Source organism: Xenopus laevis, chromosome 7S (genome assembly GCF_017654675.1).
Source record: "Xenopus laevis strain J_2021 chromosome 7S, Xenopus_laevis_v10.1, whole genome shotgun sequence".
In the NCBI taxonomy this organism is placed as follows: domain Eukaryota; kingdom Metazoa; phylum Chordata; class Amphibia; order Anura; family Pipidae; genus Xenopus; species Xenopus laevis.
Window position 1 is genome coordinate 39,902,178 of NC_054384.1, and position 23,958 is coordinate 39,926,135.

The 23,958-nt window shown below is 38.2% G+C and overlaps 1 protein-coding gene across 1 annotated transcript; it reads left to right on the top strand.

Moving 5' to 3' along the window:
- Nucleotides 1-760: 760 nt before the first annotated feature.
- LOC101027275 (surfactant protein D) lies at nucleotides 761-20,463 on the top strand. The gene is given in 5 exon segments (NM_001280629.1): nucleotides 761-944; nucleotides 1,430-1,573; nucleotides 2,173-2,217; nucleotides 17,821-17,910; nucleotides 18,918-20,463. Coding segments are annotated over 5 exon segments (825 nt in total). The 5' UTR covers nucleotides 761-778; the 3' UTR covers nucleotides 19,298-20,463.
- The last annotated feature ends 3,495 nt before the right edge of the window (nucleotides 20,464-23,958 follow it).

Here is a 23,958-nt window from a genome sequence, read left to right on the forward strand (position 1 = left end):
ATTTATTGTTTATTGTATTACAATGGAACGAGGGGTGGAATTTTTCTGGCCTACATAGTGGAGGGCTAATAATGGAAGTCAGTGTTGACCTCCCCCTAAGCCACACACACATTTAATCACTCAAGACCATGTCCATATTAATGGTGATATCATTACTTATACTGTATATGAAACTTTTAAGTAATATTTAAACATACCCTTAAATCCATATGCATCCTCCTCCACTGTGGATAACACAGGAGCCCCAACACATAATTAAACACCTTAGGGGCCCCTAACAACAACTATCAAATGCTAACAAACTCTACAAGGCTCTTATCACACACGGAGCATAGGGAAAGCAGAGTATACAAATAAAATAAAAAAACATGTAAAAATAAGCAAAGTAAAACAAGCTTCACAAAGTACCATTTCACAATATTGTGTATTTTATTGCGTATGGCCTGACACTGAACTTTGACCAAACTAACATGATACTGGCAAATAGTCAGTATCTTCTAATTTAAGAGATAGATGTTATCTCTAGTTTTTTTTTTTTTTTTTTGCTTTAGCACATAAAGCTGATAAATTATTATTTTTGGGGAGGGAACACACTGTGTTAATAGGTAAGGTTTGTCCTTGCTAACAACTGTATTCTGAATGCATTTTCTTCAACGACCTACAGAGGTAATACTGGATATATTTCCTAATGCTCATAAAACATAATTTATCACAAAATTCCTTTGGTAATGATTATTAATTAATTGCTGCTTTTCTTTCTAGGGTTGAAAAATCAGACATGAGGTACTGCCTACAGATTATTGCTGTGATCATTGCCGTATTCCTGCCTCTGTTCTCCAAAGCTGACTCTGAAACTCCAGCCTCGTGCTCTGTGGTACAAGGGCTTCCAGGTTTAAATGGAAGAGATGGTAGAGATGGTGCCAATGGACCTAAAGGTGATGCAGGTAGGGAGAAGGCCACCATTTTCTAAGATCGATTTGGTATTGTTCTTTCAAAAATATGAACTCTTGGATGCAATGTTTTATTGTCAGGTTTTAAATGCTTACTCATAAAGTTTAGCATTCTAGACCTTGGTCCAGCGGCCTCTTTATTTCCTTTATAATAGGAAAGGAAAAAAATATTTAGGTATAAAATAGTCTCCCCTTTACATCAAAAGGTATAAATGGCAGTTCTATGGGCTTCATGCAGCTTTGCACTCACAGTACATGGTATCTAAACCAAAAAGGTGAATTGATTTTTTTAAACTGAAATGGCACTGGGTAAGCCTTTCATATAGTACATTACTTGCTGTTAAACAGAACTTGGCGTGGGATGTTTGTTTCCCCTTTAATAAATAACTTCTTTATGTTACAGTTATTACTCAACTGGTTATTTTGGGGTCAAAAGTGAAACAGAGACAAGTCATTTATTTTATGGGTTACATTTGCAGGCTCACAGGGATTACCTGGAGATCCGGGAACCCCAGGTTTACGAGGCAACACTGGGCCTCCTGGAAAAGTAGGGCCTAAAGGAAACCAAGGAGACAAGGGAGAAAAGGGATTTCCAGCAATGCCTGGACTCAAAGGAAATGCAGGTAAATGTGCATTTTTATTTACCACATTATACTACATGACAGGTTTTTTTTTTCTCCAGACCTATTGGTGACCATTGCCTACTAGTTTTAAACAACCAGTGACACTTGTTTTTAAGCTTAGATGCCTATAATATGAAACTAAAGGGAAAGAAAGATAAATGTAAAAGGATGCAATAAACAATCTTCTACTACACTGAGGAAACACACACTGAGGGGCCAATATATAGCATCAGTGATCAAATATACCCACATATGAGAGCTGTACATCCTCACATTCCTCTTCCACTTTGCGAAGGCCGTTATTGAGACGAAATAGAGGTTACAGAAATGTTGCTGGACATATTGTGGTTAATTTGAAATGGTTTAGCCACATTGTACCTGACCACACCAAATTTGTACTTGACCTATAGTAACCAGAGGATTAGCTTTGTTCAGCCAACTGTGACTGACACATTTCCCCATAGTTACAAACATTTCTGGATATCAGGTTTCTGGAAAAAGAGATACCATACCTGTATTTTCTTTATATTGCCAGCATTTATTTTCTGTCATCTAAACTTCGGTAACATAAAATGTGATACTATTCTTTACATTTACAGGCCCACAAGGCGTTCCTGGACCAAAAGGAGAGAAGGGATATTCAGGTAACTTTATTTTCTGTGTATTAATAAACCTGTAAAGTTTAATTACTGAAACATATAAGTGATATTTAATATTATTATTAATAATCTTATAATAACCTAATAATAGTTGTTCTGTTTGGTGAACATGTCAATAATTATAATGAAGGGTTTTAACATGATACAATTATCAATGTTGTCTAGTAAGTGAGGTTTCAAATAGTTTATACAATAAAATAACAGAAACAGACTTTAGTGGAAATAGTGGAATACTAGACAGTTGTGCCGTTCACTGTAGGACTGGGATGCCAGGAAAAAAACCCTGTGTGCCACAGACCTTATGACCCTGCAGACCCTGAATGCTGGAAATGCTCTCCCTACCCTTCGGCCCCAGAAAAAAGAGGTAAAAGGCACATGACATAGGGGAAACCTCATTTTGATGCTGCCAATATTTTTAAGTTTTTTGCGTTCATTACTAAATAAGTCCCTGTTACTGTTAACATGTTAAAATGTGAAAACCAATTGCAAATAATTTTATGATACTGTGAATTTCTTGTAAAGCAAAATGAATTAGAGGAAGAACATAACATAACAGTAGAATGCAAAGCACCAGTCTAGTTTATCCTTACAAAGCAGTGAAGGTGTGCAGAGCCTGGTGAAAATGAGTCACGTGAACCGAAATATCACCCATTAATGAAATGACATATAGCTACATAGTTAAGTTGGGTTGACAAAAGTATTTACAACACCTCCAATTGAAACGCCAGTTCAAATATACAGTATACACATACTTATAACAACCTATCTATACACTCACATACAGGGTTCGGCACCCTAGGCAACCCAGTCGACAACCTTGCACTGCGAAGAGATGAAGGAGTAGGAGCAGTGAGGAGCAGGCAGTACTGGAGGGACTTGAGGCCTAGACTAGGATTATACAGGCAAAAGGTACATGCCTAGTGCCCCAAAGCCCCCCACCCCTCAGCATTGTGCCCTAGGCTCATGCCTCTTTTGCCTACCCCTAGCCCCTATCATCTATCTATTAAATATGACAGAGGCATATCTGGTCTCTCTAGCATAAGTTGAACCAGTCAGTCTAAGACAACAGTTCTGAAACTGTGAAGCTGTTTGTAGGCTCACTGCAGTGCCTCGGTGAAGGGCTAGAGAGACTGAAGACTACTTAGTATAGGCGGAGGGTGATTTTTTTGTCTGGAGAGGCTAAAGTTGGCCATATACTGGCTAACTTAAAGGGAACCATCACCCTAAATTTTTTTACACAACCAAAGGTGCAAGCTAATAAAAAAAAATAGCTCCCACCAGCCAACCAAATTCAGGGTGACTGGTGCCCTTTACAGGTAATGTCAGATTCACATTATAAACAATGTATGGCAGTGGGTAGTAAAACACCATATGCAATATACCCACCTGGAGATAGTGGCTCCTGGCACATTATATCCAGTGGGAGACAGTGGCTCCTGGCACATTATACTCAGTGAGAGACAGTGGGTACTGGCACATTATACTCAGTGAGAGACAGTGGGTACTGGCACATTATTCTCAGTGAGAGACACTGGCTCCTGGTACATTATATTCAGTTAGAGACATTATACTCAGTGAGAGACAGTGGGTACTGGCACATTATACCTAGTGAGAGACAGTGGGTACTGGCACATTATACCCAGAGGGAGACAGTGGGTACTGGCACAATATACCCAGTGGGAGACAGTGGCTCCTGGCACATTATACCCAGAGGGAGACAGTGGATCCGGGAACATTATACCCAGTGGGAGACAGTGGGTCCTGGCACATTATACCCAGAGGGAAACAGTGGCTCCTGGCACATTATACCCAGTGGTAGACAGTGGCTCCTGGCACACCATTCCAGGTTCAGACTAGGAATCAAAACAGGCCCTGGCATTCCACAGAAGCCCAAACATCCCCCACCAACCCAATAATTAGTGACTGTCTATGGCATCTTACAGCAGCCCCTCTGGCATTTGCTAAAACTTGCAGATTGTTACTCCGGGACAGCACCAGGCTCATTATGAGAGGCAGTGGAAAATAAGGGTTGGATGCACCCAAAGTAATGAGTGACTAATTGCAAATAAATACCCCCTTAAAAATGACAGGATAACATACATGCAGTATTGATATTAGTAGGCATACCATCAGAACTTAAAATAAGATAAATGAAGTGCTAGTTAACATATAAGAGCCTCAGGAAAAATAGTATTTAATAACACAGTGCCAACTGCATGAAAACAACCATGAAAAAAGTAAGAAAAACTAGTAGAAACCAAAAAGAAGAGCTGCAAAAAAGAAGACCTATGAAAACATTTTTTTCAGGGGAAAGATTCATGACATGGATTGGACTGATGCTGGCTGAGAAAAATAATTTGTTTATTAGAGCTGGTGGAATAGTGCCTCAGAATGTATATTGTACCTGTGAATGTAATGAAAATTGCTGCAAATATGCCCAGTTCAATATTTCAGCTTCTTCCTTCTGCCATGCCTTCAATCAGTGAAGTTTTCCCAGCCCCGTCTACTCTGTACCTGGTTGGTCCATTTTCCTGTCTGTAAAGTCAGCTGTGCTCTGATTGGACAAGCTGCAAACCCACAAATATCCAATCAGAGCGCAAATGATCTCTTCATACACGGGCAGATAAAGCTTGCGATATCTGTCATTTGGACAAATTTGACAGCTTATCTGCCCGTGTATGAGGGCTTCCGACGGGTCTTCCCGATCGATATCTGGCCACGATATCAATCGGGAAGGTTTGATTTTTAACCAACCGACCCGTTGGAGCCCCTTGGCGTATCGTAATTAGATCGTTTGGCCATATGGCCGAACATTCGAATTACCCACAATATAGCCATGCCGTTAGTGGCATATCGGGGAAAGATCCGCTCGACTGGCGATGTCGCCAAACGAGCGAATCTTTGAGTCTATGGCCAGCTTAAGTTTCAATCGCTAATTAAAGGAACAGCGCAGGCAGCAAGGAAGCAGGTTTTATTTTATTTTATTTTTTTGTTTTAGGTTTCAGATACCTTTGGGGACGCTTAGCCTCCCCTAGCCTTAATGAAAATCCGCCTATGATAATTAGGGTGAACACTTAGGGGCAGATTTATCAAGGGTTGAATTTCAACGGTTAAAAAACCCTCGAATTCGACCCTAGAAGTAAAATGCTTCGAATTCGAATATAGAATTCAAAGGATTTTAAGAGATCGATCGAATGATTTTTATTCTATAAAAAAAAAACGTAGAAAAGTGCTCTGGAAGGTCCCCATAGGCTAACTTTGTACTTCAGGAGCTTTAATGTGGCGAAGTATGAAGTTGAAGTTTTTTTTAAAGAGACAGTACTTCGATTATCGAATGATCGAATAGTCAAACTATTTTTACTTCGAAACGTTCGAATCTTTCAATTCAATTCGATGGTCGAAGTACACAAAAAAAACTTCGAAATTTGAATATTTTTTCATTTAAACTATTCACTCGAGCTTAGTAAATCTGCCCCTTAGTTGCTTTATCAGATATTAATGGCCAAATGGCTTATATATATAATATTATATATATTATTTATATATTTATAATAACTGCAACCTTGTTATATGGTCAGGGAGTCTACACTAAATGCTGCAGTTTAAAAAGAGGTTGAAACTCAAAGAAACCACTGGTATGGTGACGTCCTAGAAAAAAGTCTCCTGGTGATCCTGTGTTCTGTCTCTTTGTCTTGCAATGTAAATACATTTGAACAAACTAGCGTAGTATTATTATTATTAATGGTGTATGTAAGCATTGATATAAACACTGATATTTCACTTTGTTTTCCAAAGGTCATGAAAGCAATAGTCATTAATATACTGTGGGGGTTAGGGGCGTTGCCTGACGCGGCTCTGGACGGTCGCGTGAGGTGAGCGCTCCGTGCACACTGACCTGTACCGGACACTTGCAGAAGTTACACAGATGGGGAAAACACACAGGAGCAGGTCCGAGGTGAGCAAACCTACTGGGCGCAAGTTACAACTGCCCAGCAGCGATATAGCCCCACTATTTCTGAAAAAGAAATCGATCCGTACTGACTCCAAAATGGCGGCCGCAAGGGCAGACCAGGAGGAGGAGGCGGCCTATAATAGAGAACAGTCTGAGGCAGACAGTTACGGAGAGGAAGAGATGGACATGCAGTCCTATATCGCTAATCTCCCTTCTAAGTCCGATATTAAAGAAATGCTGCAAGACTTTACTGCAGTAATTAAAGAGGAGATCAAAGACATAAAAAGGGATCTGTTAACCCTTGCTACCCGCACAGACTCTTTAGAACATAATCAAAGTAAGTGCACCAACAATCAAAAGGCCATATATACGCACATCCAGCAGCAAGATATTGTTATTCAGGAGCTTCAGAGACAATTGGAGGATCAAGAAAACAGGAGCAGGAGAAACAATATTAGAGTATGGGGGGTCCCTGAATCCGTTCACTCTGAAGAAATTCGTCCTGCCTTGCTACAGATATTTAACTCCATTTTGAAAAGGGACGCTGATACTGATATTAAAATTGAGAGGGCCCATAGGGTCCAAAACCCAAAAGTGGCTCCTTTAAATGCACCTCGGGACATTTTGTGTTGTCTCCACTCCTTTGTACTGAAAGAGGAAATTTTAAATAATGCTAAGGAAGCGAACCAACTATCCTATGAGGATAATAATATAAAACTTTTTCAGGATCTTTCCTGGATAACTCTGGTTAAGAGGAGGATGCTAAAGCCATTAGCAGATATTTTGAGAGAACAAAATATCCTATATAGATGGGGATACCCCTTTCACTCTCAGCCAATAAAGACGGCTATACTGCAATCCTGTGTTATCCAAGGGACACAGAAAATTTTCGGAAAAAACTCCATTTACCTGATGTAGAACTACTAGAATGGATTCCAAGTTCCAAGATCGAGGGTCTTCCCGATCGATATCTGGCCACGATATCAATTGGGAAGGTTTGATTTTTAACCAACCGACCCGTTGGAGCCCCTTGGTGTATCGTAATTAGATCGTTCGGCCATATGGCCGAACATTCGAATTACCCACAATATAGCCATGCCGTTAGTGGCATATCGGGTAAAGATCCGCTCGACTGGCGATGTCGCCAAACGAGCGAATCTTTGAGTCTATGGCCAGCTTAAGTTTCAACCGCTAATTAAAGGAACAGCGCAGGCAGCAAGGAAGCAGGTTTTATTTTTTTTTGTTTTTTTTTGTTTTAGGTTTCAGATACCTTTGGGGACGCTTAGCCTCCCCTAGCCTTAATGAAAATCCACCTATGCTAATTAGGGTGAACACTTAGGGGCAGATTTATCAAGGGTCGAATTTCAACGGTTAAAAAACCCTCGAATTCGACCCTAGAAGTAAAATGCTTCGAATTCGAATATAGAATTCAAAGGATTTTAAGCGATCGATCGAATGATTTTTATTCTATCAAAAAAAAAAACGTAGAAAAGTGCTCTGGAAGGTCCCCATAGGCTAACTTTGTACTTCAGGAGCTTTAATGTGGGGAAGTATGAAGTTGAAGTTTTTTTTAAAGAGACAGTACTTCGATTATCGAATAATCGAATAGTCAAACTATTTTTACTTCGAAACGTTCGAATCTTTCAATTCAATTTGATGGTCGAAGTACACAAAAAAAAACTTCGAAATTTGAATATTTTTTCATTCAAACTATTCACTCGAGCTTAGTAAATCTGCCCCTTAGTTGCTTTATCAGATATTAATGGCCAAATGGCTTATATATATAATATTATATATATTATTTATATATTTATAATAACTGCAACCTTGTTATATGGTCAGGGAGTCTACACTAAATGCTGCAGTTTAAAAAGAGGTTGAAACTCAAAGAAACCACTGGTATGGTGACGTCCTAGAAAAAAGTCTCCTGGTGATCCTGTGTTCTGTCTCTTTGTCTTGCAATGTAAATACATTTGAACAAACTAGCGTAGTATTATTATTATTAATGGTGTATGTAAGCATTGATATAAACACTGATATTTCACTTTGTTTTCCAAAGGTCATGAAAGCAATAGTCATTAATATACTGTGGGGGTTAGGGGCGTTGCCTGACGCGGCTCTGGACGGTCGCGTGAGGTGAGCGCTCCGTGCACACTGACCTGTACCGGACACTTGCAGAAGTTACACAGATGGGGAAAACACACAGGAGCAGGTCCGAGGCGAGCAAACCTACTGGGCGCAAGTTACAACTGCCCAGCAGCGATATAGCCCCACTATTTCTGAAAAAGAAATCGATCCGTACTGACTCCAAAATGGCGGCCGCAAGGGCAGACCAGGAGGAGGAGGCGGCCTATAATAGAGAACAGTCTGAGGCAGACAGTTACGGAGAGGAAGAGATGGACATGCAGTCCTATATCGCTAATCTCCCTTCTAAGTCCGATATTAAAGAAATGCTGCAAGACTTTACTGCAGTAATTAAAGAGGAGATCAAAGACATAAAAAGGGATCTGTTAACCCTTGCTACCCGCACAGACTCTTTAGAACATAATCAAAGTAAGTGCACCAACAATCAAAAGGCCATATATACGCACATCCAGCAGCAAGATATTGTTATTCAGGAGCTTCAGAGACAATTGGAGGATCAAGAAAACAGGAGCAGGAGAAACAATATTAGAGTATGGGGGGTCCCTGAATCCGTTCACTCTGAAGAAATTCGTCCTGCCTTGCTACAGATATTTAACTCCATTTTGAAAAGGGACGCTGATACTGATATTAAAATTGAGAGGGCCCATAGGGTCCAAAACCCAAAAGTGGCTCCTTCAAATGCACCTCGGGACATTTTGTGTTGTCTCCACTCCTTTGTACTGAAAGAGGAAATTTTAAATAATGCTAAGGAAGCGAACCAACTATCCTATGAGGATAATAATATAAAACTTTTTCAGGATCTTTCCTGGATAACTCTGGTTAAGAGGAGGATGCTAAAGCCATTAGCAGATATTTTGAGAGAACAAAATATCCTATATAGATGGGGATACCCCTTTCACTCTCAGCCAATAAAGACGGCTATACTGCAATCCTGTGTTATCCAAGGGACACAGAAAATTTTCGGAAAAAACTCCATTTACCTGATGTAGAACTACTAGAATGGATTCCAAGTTCCAAGATCGAGGGTCTTCCCGATCGATATCTGGCCACGATATCAATTGGGAAGGTTTGATTTTTAACCAACCGACCCGTTGGAGCCCCTTGGTGTATCGTAATTAGATCGTTCGGCCATATGGCCGAACATTCGAATTACCCACAATATAGCCATGCCGTTAGTGGCATATCGGGTAAAGATCCGCTCGACTGGCGATGTCGCCAAACGAGCGAATCTTTGAGTCTATGGCCAGCTTAAGTTTCAACCGCTAATTAAAGGAACAGCGCAGGCAGCAAGGAAGCAGGTTTTATTTTTTTTTGTTTTTTTTGTTTTAGGTTTCAGATACCTTTGGGGACGCTTAGCCTCCCCTAGCCTTAATGAAAATCCACCTATGCTAATTAGGGTGAACACTTAGGGGCAGATTTATCAAGGGTCGAATTTCAACGGTTAAAAAACCCTCGAATTCGACCCTAGAAGTAAAATGCTTCGAATTCGAATATAGAATTCAAAGGATTTTAAGCGATCGATCGAATGATTTTTATTCTATCAAAAAAAAAAAACGTAGAAAAGTGGTCTGGAAGGTCCCCATAGGCTAACTTTGTACTTCAGGAGCTTTAATGTGGCGAAGTATGAAGTTGAAGTTTTTTTTAAAGAGACAGTACTTCGATTATCGAATGATCGAATAGTCAAACTATTTTTACTTCGAAACGTTCGAATCTTTCAATTCAATTTGATGGTCGAAGTACACAAAAAAAAACTTCGAAATTTGAATATTTTTTCATTCAAACTATTCACTCGAGCTTAGTAAATCTGCCCCTTAGTTGCTTTATCAGATATTAATGGCCAAATGGCTTATATATATAATATTATATATATTATTTATATATTTATAATAACTGCAACCTTGTTATATGGTCAGGGAGTCTACACTAAATGCTGCAGTTTAAAAAGAGGTTGAAACTCAAAGAAACCACTGGTATGGTGACGTCCTAGAAAAAAGTCTCCTGGTGATCCTGTGTTCTGTCTCTTTGTCTTGCAATGTAAATACATTTGAACAAACTAGCGTAGTATTATTATTATTAATGGTGTATGTAAGCATTGATATAAACACTGATAATTCACTTTGTTTTCCAAAGGTCATGATAGCAATAGTCATTAATATACTGTGGGGGTTAGGGGCGTTGCCTGACGCGGCTCTGGATGGTCGCGTGAGGTGAGCGCTCCGTGCACACTGACCTGTACCGGACACTCACAGAAGTTACACAGATGGGGAAAACACACAGGAGCAGGTCCGAGGTGAGCAAACGTACTGGGCGCAAGTTACAACTGCCCAGCAGCGATATAGCCCCACTATTTCTGAAAAAGAAATCGATCCGTACTGACTCCAAAATGGCGGCCGCAAGGGCAGACCAGGAGGAGGAGGCGGCCTATAATAGAGAACAGTCTGAGGCAGACAGTTAAGGAGAGGAAGAGATGGACATGCAGTCCTATATCGCTAATCTCCCTTCTAAGTCCGATATTAAAGAAATGCTGCAAGACTTTACTGCAGTAATTAAAGAGGAGATCAAAGACATAAAAATGGATCTGTTAACCCTTGCTACCCGCACAGACTCTTTAGAACATAATCAAAGTAAGTGCACCAACAATCAAAAGGCCATATATACGCACATCCAGCAGCAAGATATTGTTATTCAGGAGCAGGAGAAACAATATTAGAGTATGGGGGGTCCCTGAATCCGTTCACTCTAAAGAAATTCGTCCTGCCTTGCTACAGATATTTAACTCCATTTTGAGAAGGGACGCTGATACTGATATTAAAATTGACAGGGCCCATAGGGTCCAAAAACCAAAAGTGGCTCCTTTAAATGTACCTCGGGACATTTTGTGTTGTCTCCACTCCTTTGTACTGAAAGAGGAAATTTTAAATAACGCTAAGGAAGCGAACCAACTATCCTATGGGGATAATAATATAAAACTTTTTCAGGATCTTTCCAGGATAACTCTGGTTAAGAGGAGGATGCTAAAGCCATTAACAGATATTTTGAGAGAACAAAATATCCTGTATAGATGGGGATACCCCTTTTCACTCTCAGCCAATAAAGACGGCTATACTGCAATCCTGCGTTATCCAAGTGACACAGAAAATTTTCGGAAAAAACTCCATTTACCTGATGTAGAACTACCAGTATGGATTCCAAGTTCTGGAAAGATTAAATATTTGGACTTCTCCATACAGGAAGAATGGATGCTCACACCCAATTCTAAAAAGATGCCTCGGACCCCAAGGACCCCAAGGACCCCAAGAGAAAGATCGAAATAGACATTTTAGGACTTTCGACCTTCATTACCAATATAATATTGGACCTTTATATGAACCACAATGAAGAACTTATGTTTATGGACTCTTTTACATTTCTTCAGTTGACTGGACTCTACGTGTGTGAAACGGATACCTATTCATAATCTACACTTCACCTTTCCCATTTTGATAAAGACACAAGAAGTCATAATGGTTATTGCCGTCTACTGTTTCGTAAGACAAACGATTTATATTGTAGTTATACTTTAGGTGTTATAATGAACATAATTTTTGAAAGAATGCTTCTTTACAGTTTCAAAGGTTATATGGTTTGGAAGTTTTATGATTATGTTCCTCTTTAATTGCTATTTTACAGGCTTTTGAACAGGTATTTCTATGGCTTCAGTTCTAACCTACTGGTTTTAAGGGTCATTAAAAAGTTCAACCAAAAGACCCCATCGTAACACAAGGTATAATTTTTAGCTTAATTCTGGCTGGGACAGGTTCAGGTAAAATGCAGCTTAAATGATACCTATGGTGATCCCTCTGAGTCCCACGCAGCCACACATCCCCTATAGCATGGTGCACTGCACCCACGCCGCAATTACAACACCACGGCATTTGGAGTTTCCCAAGATAAGTCTACAGCGGCAAAAATTGTCCCTCAACAACCCCCTTTTCCAAGGCCCTAAGGTGGCCTTTTTCTTTTCTTGTTCCCCTTTACTCTTTTCCTTTTGGCAAGCGTCAATACCAATCACTACATATATATCTAACAATTTTCCATGACCATGGCTAAAACAAATAATATAGAAGGTGTAATCTACTCTCTGAATGTTAATGGTATCAATGAACCAATTAAAAGAGCCCAAATTTTCCACCAATGTATTAAATATAAGGCCAAGATAGTATTGATTCAGGAATCACACTTCAAAGAAAATCATACTCCGATTCTGAAATTACATCACTACCCCTATGTATTTTGTAGTAATAACCCAATGAAGAAAGCTACCGGGGTAATTACCTCAATACACAAAGATCTTCCATTTACATACATGGACTCTATCACTGATAAAGAAGGTCGCTATGTTATTGTAAAAGGGAAGCTAGCAGATCATATCCGTACGATAGCAAACGTTTATGTACCAAACTCAGGGCAGGTTAATTTTTTGAAACAATTCTTAAAAAATCTTGAAAATTTCAGAGAAGGGCTCACTATTTTAGGGGGTGATTTCAATATAACTTTGAACCCGCTAACTGATTCCTTGTCTAAGAAATCGTCTATTTCCTACAAAGGTTTAAAAGAAATTAAAAATTTACTTGCTGAGATGCAGTTATTGGATATATGGAAAGCTCTGAACCCAACGAAAAAGGATTACACACACTTTTCAAAAGTACATTTAGTTTATTCTCGGATAGATTACATATTCATCTCACAATATTGGTTAAGGTTATTTACAACTGCAGATATAGGGAGTACCATTTTGTCTGACCATTCACCAATACTTATTAAATTTGCAATCCCAGGCACATTAAGGGCAGAATTCACATGGAGGCTAAATGAATTCCTTACACACACAGAAGACAGGAAGAACCAAATACACTCATGGATAGAATCAATACTAAGCAATAATAAATCAGAGGAGATTTCTCCAGCGACATTGTGGGAAACATTGAATTGTGTTCTCCGAGGCAGACTAATTTCTATGAGTAGTCATCTGAAAAAGGAAAAAGAGAAAGAAATTTCCAACTTATTAAAAGACATATCTAAACTAGAACAAACTCATAAAGAGAACATAGCTCAAAAAACTTTGTGTATTTTGTAATCAATCAGAAAGTTCAGAAAACTTATATGAGAATAAAACAGAAATCATATGAATTAGGAGATAAATGCAACAAATATTTTTCGAGAAAACTAAAAAAACTCCAACCACAAACACAGGTTATGTCAATTAAAGATGGGGAAAAAATAACTCATTATGATACTAAGGGCATAGCTGATTCTTTCCAAAAATACAACCAAGAGCTTTACAAACTAAAATCAAAAACCCCCAGCACAGATACACTAAATGATACGGATACTTTCATTTATGAGTCAGGTATAACCAGATTGAATCAAGAGATAAGGGAGAATTTAGACACTCCTTTTACAATGAGTGAACTAGAAGAGTGCATAGACTCTTTACCCCCCGGGAAGAGCCCTGGCCCAGACAGCTACACATCTCTATTCTACAAAACATTTAAGACCAAGTTAACTCCCCTGTTATTGGACTATTTCAATGGGGTTACAAATGGGAATAGTTTTTACGCACAAGCCCAAGAAGCTCATATCACCATAATACCCAAACCTGATAAGGACCCCCAACTCAAAGTTATAGACCTATTTCCTTGATCAATGTAGATATGAAATTATATGCAAAGATGCTTAGTAATAGAATAAAGGTATACTTACCAAATATTATCCACAGTGATCAAGCAGGCTTTGTACCTAAACGGGAAGGTAAAGATAACACAACTAAACTTATCTCATTGATTGAACATGCTAAACTTCATAAGATACCTTCTGTTACCACCGATGCCGAAAAGGCTTTTGATAGAGTGTCCTGGCCCTTCCTTGATAGAACGCTAAAAGGTTTTGGTTTCGGCCCCGAGATAATATAATGGCCTTATACGATCAACCTACGGCGAGAATTAGAGTTAATGGAATACTTTCCCCCAAGGTGCAAATATTCAATGGTACTCGTCAGGGCTGCCCCTTGTCACCGATTCTTTTTATTTTGGTTATGGAGATTCTACTCGCTCATATAAGAAATGACCCAGATATTTCAGGACTTATAACAAGTGGTAAAGAATTTAAATCAATTGTATTTGCGGATGATCTCCTATTATTCATTACAAAACCCACTATCTCTATCCCAAAAATAATATCCCTGATGGGAAAGTTTGGTCACCTCTCAAACTTTCAAGTGAATTATTCAAAGTCGGAGATGTTAAACATAAACATTACGGACACAAAGGCTACACTACTCCAAAAAAACTTTCCGTTCAAATGGGCATCCCTATCAATTAAATATTTAGGAGTTAAAATTAGGGCCGATCTTAGGGAACTCTACCAGGATAATTACATGCCCCTTCTACTATCCTTCCAAAAACTACTAAAGACTACTAAATTATTGTATTTACTCCAAACCATACCAATTTCTCTGCCCCAATCTTTCTTTGCCTCAGTTAAATCGATGATTTCCAGGTTTATCTGGGGAGGGAAAAACCCTAGACTAAAACATACTTTGCTTACTTCTCGGAAAGAGAAAGGAGGCCTAGGCCTTCCAGGTTCTTACATGTACTATGTAGCAGTTCACCTAGTGCGGATACTAGGATGGTCAAATGGGGAAAATAAGAAAGATTGGCGTTTTCTGGAACAGACGATAGTGGATTTCACTCTACTTAGCAATCTATGGATTAAAAAAGAGAATACGCACAAAAAACTGTTACAACACCCCCTGGTCGGGCCACTTTACAAACTTGGCATAAAAATAAAATAAAGCTTGGTCTTATTAAACTTCCGTATATACATCAACCATTGATTGATAACCCAGAATTTCAACCTAGTATGGAAAAAGGCGCATTTAAGAGATGGGGTAAGTGGAATGATAGTCAAACGACAATCAGAAACTTTATTAGAAATAATAAAACAATCCCCTTAGCAGATATACAAAAGAGGTGGGGTATCCACCCAAGGGATAATTGGGGTTACAACCAATTACTGTACATGCTTACATCCAAACTTGTGATAGTAAGGACTGGGATAGGCCTGAAACAACTTGGGAAACAATTTTACGGGCTTACAATCAACGGGCTTACATAAACCTCTCTCCAAAATGTATAATTTATTGATAGAAAATCAATCTTCCAGCCCTAGAGCCATAGGTACAGAATGGGAGAAGGAGTTGAACTTGGTAATTCCTGATAGCATATGGTTTAAAATTCTTAAATCCGTTCACAAATCTTCCAGAGCAGTTAGAACTAGGGAAGCAATGTATAAGCTAATCATGAGGTGGCACTATACACCGGTAAAGCTTAAAAAAATGTATCCCTCGAGTTCTGGACTATGCTGGAGATGCAATGCTTCAGAAGGATCCCATACACATATATGGTTAACGTGCCCTATTATACATAACTTATGGAATGAAATATTAACAGTAATAAATCAGGTGACTAATAGTAATATAAAGGTTGAAAATAAAGAAGTGATAATGTTGAATTTTTTTCAAGATACAAAAACAATAATCTCAGACCCTCTTACTGTGCACCTGCTTCAAGTAGCAAAATCACTGATCCCCAAGAAGTGGAAAGCTTCTGAAACTCCCACATTAAATGAATGGTTACACTTGGTAGAGGAAGTGAGAAAGATGGAGGAAATCACTCACTTAATTCACAATCAAAGTGCAAAATACTGGAAAATCTGGCTCCCTTGGTTAAATTACCTGAAGTCATTAAATTAACAGCAAGACCCACTGTCTATGATTTTAACCAATAGATAGTAGTTTAACTTTGGTTTATGCATGAGTCTAAATAAGACCCTTCTGGGTTTTTAACACTTTGCACCAGGAATTTCTACATTGAAACCCAATGCTATTTTTGCTCATACTTCTCCAAACTTAATATGTAAATTGCTGTCATATGCTGTTATATGGACATATTTTACCCATAAGCTTTGAGAAAAGACTTACTGTTTTCTTGCTTGCTTCTAGTATATTTACTTTGTCAATTTGTTATTATGAACCCCACCCTCCCTTTCCCTCCTCTCTGCTTTCTGTACCCCCTCCCTACAATGATTCATAAATAAAGAATTAAAAAAAAAAAAAAAAAAATATATATATATATATATATATATATATATATATATACTGTGGGGGTTCACTCGCTGGTAGGCTGCAAATGAGGCGACACACGCACCAGGATCGGTTTAAGGGCTTCCTGCCCACGTTCATTTTCCAGCTGCTGCAGAAATTTCCCCTCGCAGGGGGAAGGTAACCGAAAAACAGAAGTTTAACAGAAATATCCAGCCTCCTGGCTAACACAAAATGAATGTTTTTCTTTCTCTCCTGAAGCTGAGCACTCCAGCAGTTTGTCTCACACACATTCAGCACTTCTGCTCAGCATCAGGTGTACTAAATAGGCCTAGGGCCTCTTGAAAACCTGCCCTACGGATTTGGTAATCCTCCCCACCCTACTCTTGCGGGTTCCCAGTAAGACCAGTCCTGGATCATCCATTACAAAAACCTTGCAGAGAGACTAAGGGGCACATTTACTAAGCTCGAGTGAAGGATTCGAAGTAAAAAAAATTATAATTTCGAAGTATTTTTTTGGGTACTTCTAACATCGAATAGGCTACTACGACCTTCAACTACGATTTCGACTTCGATTCGAACGATTCAAACTAAAAATCGTTTGACTATTCAACCATTTGATAGTCGAAGTACTGTCTCTTTAAAAAAAAACTTTGAATACGTACTTCGACAGTTTAAACCTACCGAGGTACAATGTTAGCCTATGGGGACCTTCCCCATCAGTTTTCTAAGGTTCTTTTGATCGAAGGAAAATCCTTTGATCGATCGATTAAAATCCTTTAAATCATTCGATTGTAGGATTTGCAGTAAATCCTTCGAATTCGATATTCGAATTCGTAGGATTTTACTTTGAGGTTTGAATTCAAGAGTTTATTAACCCTCAATATTCGACCCTTAGTAAATGTGTCCCATAGTGTTTCTCTGCTAACAGCACTACTGGTCTCAACTCAGTAACAATATCTGAGAATCCGTGGCCCAACATACATTCCATCAATGATTTTTCCCCAAGAAACTGGGGACCTTTTTGTCACCATACTACAATACATTAAAAAGGAATGATAAGCAGCATTATCAGGAAAATAAAAACAGACAATATTATTTAAACTAGAATGCAGTATTTTTTTAAAATGTATTACCTATTACATTATTTGTGTAAAAATAGAAAAAAAAACAACTAAAAACTTGTAAACTTTGCAACATTTTTTTTCAACTAGGTAAAGCATTAGAGTATTGGAATGGTGGGTTATTTAAATATTAACCACATGATGCGACATAGCATTGCAAAATTAGCATAAACTCCATAAATACTTTCATTAAATATTTTGACTCTCAGAAACATCTTTTCCTACAGATTCTATAATAGAAACTCTACGTGCCAAGGTGAATAGTATGGAGGCCGAACTAAGAAATCTGAAACTTAATGTGGCCATACAGAAGAAAGGTTAGTGTTGTATTGTAACATGTTGCCCTTAAAAAGCATATTCAAGTTTAAAAAAATTGTTGAATTCAATGTCTTGAAATATAAATATTAGAGAGTCAATATTTAAATAACTAATCTACCACTGAATAAAAATGAAAGAATTGATATATTCGGTATTTTGAAAATCTACTCTTATAATAAGGTTAGTCTGAATAACCCTCTGCCAATACATTGTTTGTCTCCGTTTAAACACATGAGGGTTTATTTTAGTTTCCGCCAGAAAGAGTGCAAGAGCACAATAATGTTTTCCTTAGTGCATCTATTAGTTGTCACTGTAAATCTTGCGCCAGATGAAGAAAACTGGCATGAGGAAAAAAGTACAGGGGGTCAATCGAACTGCTGAGACCTGAAATGAAGTGTTCCAAGAACACTTTTGGAGTGTTTAAAATAGTGTTCACATCCAATTCACTGGGCACCAGTTAGGTGCTCCTTTTAATACAACAAGCGGTGGAACCCTGCAGCTACCACCAGATGCAGGGTGGCTGTAGCTCCAGGGTTCCCAGCTTCAGCATATGGAGATATATACCTTTCATCAGAATAGACAGGATGGGCCCAATGTGGAAGTACAGGAGCATATTTGGGCTCAAGGAAAACTAAACCCTCTCCTAACCCTCTCCCAGACCTAACTTCAACTTGACAAACTGACAGGATAAGAAATATGGCATGTGAACTCCACTGTGTAACTCTGGGGGTTTGGGGAGGGTTTACTCCACCTGAATTGTGTTGATATGCGCACTACATTGCATACATTTTAGTGCATTTGCCCCTACTGCGTTTAACTGTTTGTAGGTATTTCTATGAGAGCTTGAATTGTTTGTGTCATATTTACAGGGGTGGGTATTTAGATATTAAGTGATTTGTTAAAAAGCCTTTTTTTAAAAAATAAATGAACCTTTAGGATGACCTTATAAGTGCAGAACTATGTACTTTTATATACAATCATATGGCTGTATTTTTTTTTTTCCCAGCCTTGGTATTTTCAAAAGGAGCAAGTGTTGGTGAAAAATTGTATGCCACCAGAGGTGAAGAGGCCACATATGAGGATGCTATGTCAACATGCTCCAAGGCTGGGGGACAGCTGCCAACACCAAGGAATGATGCAGAAAACAAAGCTGTATTAAGTTTATCTTTGCTGTACAATAAAGCACCAGTCATTGGTATTCATGACAAACAAAAGGAAGGCACTTTTACATACTCAAACAATGATAAAATTGGATTTTCTAACTGGAAGCCTGGTGAACCCAACGATCACAATGGAGTGGAAGACTGTGTGGAAATGCGTATAGATGGAACATGGAATGATATGAGCTGTGAGCTAAAACGCTTAACTGTTTGCGAGTTTGCCTAGCACTGAAAATTTTCGTGATAGCAGCAATCTAAAATATTTTGATAAATGTTTGTTATTGGGCATGTTCATAATGCTGACAGTATTTATGGTAGCTGTTAAACTTACATTTATTCATATTAACTGCAATATATTGTGCATAATTGGGGCTTGTAATAGTTAAATACAATTTAATTAAATGGCATGTCCCAAACAGATCAATACTGTAGAATATTTAGTTAGTGACCTGTTAACACCACTTTTGTCTACAGCAGTGATCCCCAACCATCGTGAGCAACATGCTGATCATTATTCCCAATTATATTGCTCCACTGGCCTCATACCAAGTGCCTATTTTAAAGTTCCTGGCTTAAATTCAAGTTTTGAATGCATAAAGACACAGGTGTACTCTGACAGAGCCTTGTGCTGGATATCAGTCCATATTAGGGCTATCAATTTTCCTATCACAGCCCTTATTTGGCATCCCCACAAAATGTTGTTTGTGTGGTACCCAAACAGTTTTTACATTCAGCTGTGTAAAAAAGGCTGGGGACCCCTGGTCTAATTGGTCCCATTAGTTTTTGAATATGATAGACATCTGGCTTGTATTTTACTGGCTTTTCCAGTAAAACAGTACTACCAATGTTGATAACTGGGAAGAAGGCATGTGTGGAACAAAGTTACAGGAAAGGCATGTGTGGAACAAGTTATAGGAAGGTACCCATGGTTCTCAGGTGGAACCATAGATGCGACCGGAGAAAACCTTTGTACTATGACAACTGACCCAAGCAGCATGCCTATACTTTACCCTACACAGTTAAAAGCCACAGTGTCATGTCTATTCCACAAGCAGTTTATGAATGTCTACAACATTTTCTGCAGGCTTCCTAAATGCAGGCTGCATTTCAATTGTCTTTCTGTGTCACAGAATATAGTGTTCCAACTGTATGTTCAACAAATTCTAAATATGTACAGTACAACAAGGGCTTAGAAAATCCTGGGTGAGCCAATTTTTCCTACATACATGCACACTGGTTGCTAAGCATATTTTCAATATTTTCTTTCACTGTAGAGGCATTTTCTCTTAGTAACTTTGTGTTTACTATCAGCTTTGAAAATGGAACTGAAATGTTCTGAAAACTGGCTGTGATTATCATTATATCAATAAAGGTATCCCTTTTATACCACTATTTTCATGTATTAAATTTACATTTTGTGAACTTGAATATAAAAGTGTATGCAGAGGGACGGATTTCCCCAAGGGCCCCCAGAGGCCTGCATCCTCTGGCGCCCCCTCCCTCCTTCAGAATGTATATTGCAAAAGTTCTTAGAATAGCAACTTCATCAATTTTCACTTATTTTAAAGGTTTACTTACCCTTTAAAGCGAGACAGGACTCTCCTTGTAGCACAGAAGAGGCTCCATATTGTTAGTATTATTTAAACTTATTGATCATAATATTAATAATAGTAATAATAATAATACTATTAGTAATAATAATGCTGATCTAAAAAAAACAACAGATTTTATGAAACAAAAAGGCGTGTGTCAGCTTTTACTCCTAAAGTTACATAACCTTTACATATTTGTAGTACGAGAATAAGGTTTTTTTATCTTGATTCTTGGGACCTAGAGTTTACCAGAAAAAAGATCTTACACAATGTGGGATATTTGCCTTAAGGCTCTTAAAGAAAGCTTTGACCCTATGCCTGGTTATGTACGTTGCTAGAGTGCCACATTATGCAGATTCTACTATAGAGGTCACTTACCACTGGGGGGGGTGGTCTGTGCAAAATGCAAAAAAACAGGTGCAAGCTGGCATTTTTTTGCACACTGAATCAATAATAGCAACCACAGGACCAGAATGGAGTGAAAGTCCCTGTACTCCCCTTTCATGAATTTAGCACTATTTACATGGTCTGATACTACCTTAGTTAAAATTTAGTTGTATTATGGGAAAAGTAAACAAAAAATAAACAAAAAAAAGACCAACTTTTAAATGGGATTCTATGGGAAATAAATGGAATCTTAATGTTTCAAGATACTATATTTCATACCTGTAGAACTACTGAATAATTTTAATAAGATGTAAACATCCCAAGAAGAAGATGGGGAGATACAAAAAAAAAAGATAATTGCCAATACAAATGTATTCTACATTGTTTTGTAACTGTTACACTGACAGAAAATTGTATCTATATATGCTACATCATTGATGATAAACCCAAGTCTCCATATATTCTAGCTCTACATTTAGAAGGAAAGATTCAGATAGCAGAAGGAAAGATGTTTGCCAGCAGTGGAATGAACTGAATTTTGAAGCCTCTGTGGCTTCATGTAAAGAAGTGGGTGGACGTATTGCCACCCCAATGAGTGAAGCAGAGAACAATGTAATCCTAACCCTTGTGAAGCAATACAACACATATGCATACCTGGGAATTACAGTGGGGGAACTTGCCAACCAGCTCCATTATTTAGATGGAACTTCTGTTGATTACACAAAGTGGGAGAACAATGAGCCTAGTGGTAAAGGAAATGTAATTTTTCCTCATACAATACGTTAATACGCAGCGCCTGCATCTGACAGTCGTGTCGCGTCGGATCAACTCTGTGACCCCATCCAACATTTGTATATCTTACCTTACTTCCGTCGCATCCGACTTGACGACTGTGTTTCCTACTCTATCAGATTTACATTACAGCAGCAGAGATCAGATTTTGAGCATCCCACAAAAAATGCTGTTGCAAGAAAAAATTTCATTAAATATATAAATATAAGTTATTTTAACAAGCAAATATTATTGCAAATTAATATATAATTTAAAACTCACACGCAGTCAGTCGATATTGATTACAAACTTCGTCATTCCAATAGCCATCTGTGTACATTTCAACACAAGGCTCTTTTACAACAAACAAGGAGGCTGATTCACTAGAATTAAAATTTTTAGTTTTTCGAATTTGCAAAAAACTCAAATTAACTCAACCTCAGAATTTCTTGAGAGCCAGCATATTTGCAAAAAAAAATATGAATTGGAAAAACACATTAAAAAAAGCTAGATGCAATTTTTTTCAGTGAAGTTTTTCGTTGTTGCTATTATTATTAAACAACATCCACCCTTCTCCTTCCAAGGACATATGTCAAAACTTAATTTTATCAGTGAAATCAGTGTTGTCCAACTGAAAGGAATACTCACCACTCCGGTCCTCTTCGGCAAGGATTCCCTCTTGGCACGTTCTGACGCATCAAACGTGCGCAACGTTTTGACACCAGCGTGTGAAAATGGACGCAGCATCAGGACGCCAGCGCGTTAAGGTGCGCAACATCAGCACGCAGTGTCACAATGCCAGCGCATCCGTTTGGCATGAAAACTGGCCTATTTAAGACGCCAGAACATTTCAGACCTTGCCCAAATATAGGCTCATCTTTGTGAGTTCCTGGGTGTGATCTTTGCTAAATACTTTGATTCTTGTTATTATTTATTGTTTATTGTATTACAATGGAACGAGGGGTGGAATTTTTCTGGCCTACATAGTGGAGGGCTAATAATGGAAGCCAGTGTTGACCTCCCCCTAAGCCACACACACATTTAATCACTCAAGACCATGTCCATATTAAAGGTGATATCATTACTCATACTGTATATGAAACTTTTAAGTAATATTAAAACATACCCTTAAATCCATATGCATCCTCCTCCACTGTGGATAACACAGCACCCCCAACAAGATTAAAGTCACAACAGGCTGACTTTTTTGCCCAAGGGTCGCCAGTTGGACAGCACTATGTTAAAGTATAAGGTTAGTGTTAAACATAGCATTTCTCCACTAGTGCCTCTCCCCACTCTTCCCATTGAAGTCAATAGCCTTGGGAGGCAGCAGTTGCAGAGAATCCACCCATTTTCCATTAGCTTTATGGTTATTCATGGTTTACTGAGCCAATACTACAGTTTTTTTCTGTAGGTGTAGTTGTCAATATGTTGTCGATATGTAACCAGAAATTTCTCAATGGTGAGATTAAGGGCCTATTTATTAAAACTCCATTTTTTTGTGTGAAGTTTTTAAAGGGGAAGAGTTTTTACATTTAGTATGCTCTGCAGATGCTAAAAATTAGAATCCAAAAATTCTCCAGCTAAAACCTATTGAAATCATGAAAAAGTTAATGGCAGATGGCTCCTTTAACAATTGGAACATGCTTTTTAGTTTCAGAATTCTTTACAGTTTTGGGCTGTTTTTGTTGGGTTTTGTTCGATAAACTAAAGTTTTTATGGCAAAAAGTTTTTTGGGTGGCAATTCAAAAAATTGTATAATTCAAACTGTTTTTTTTTTATATATTTCAATAATTTTTATTTGTACTTTACAAACAGGAAAACACAATTACACAGGCATCCATCAGCAATCAAAGGAAAAAATTTAGTGACGCGAAAGTTACATAATCTAGAAATAGGTTCAAGATAAAATGATCATGTACATTTAGCAAATACAATCAAATATGTGTAAAGCCAAAATCATATACATTCCTTTCCGATATCTTGATTACACCTGACGATGACTAATCCTGTGTACTCTATACCTTATGCTGAAGCACTTTAAACCTTATAATCTGAAAATAAAAAGACAAACCTCTAGTCCTATTAATTCACGATCTTGATTGAGAAAGAACCCATATCCATAATACTTAAAGTA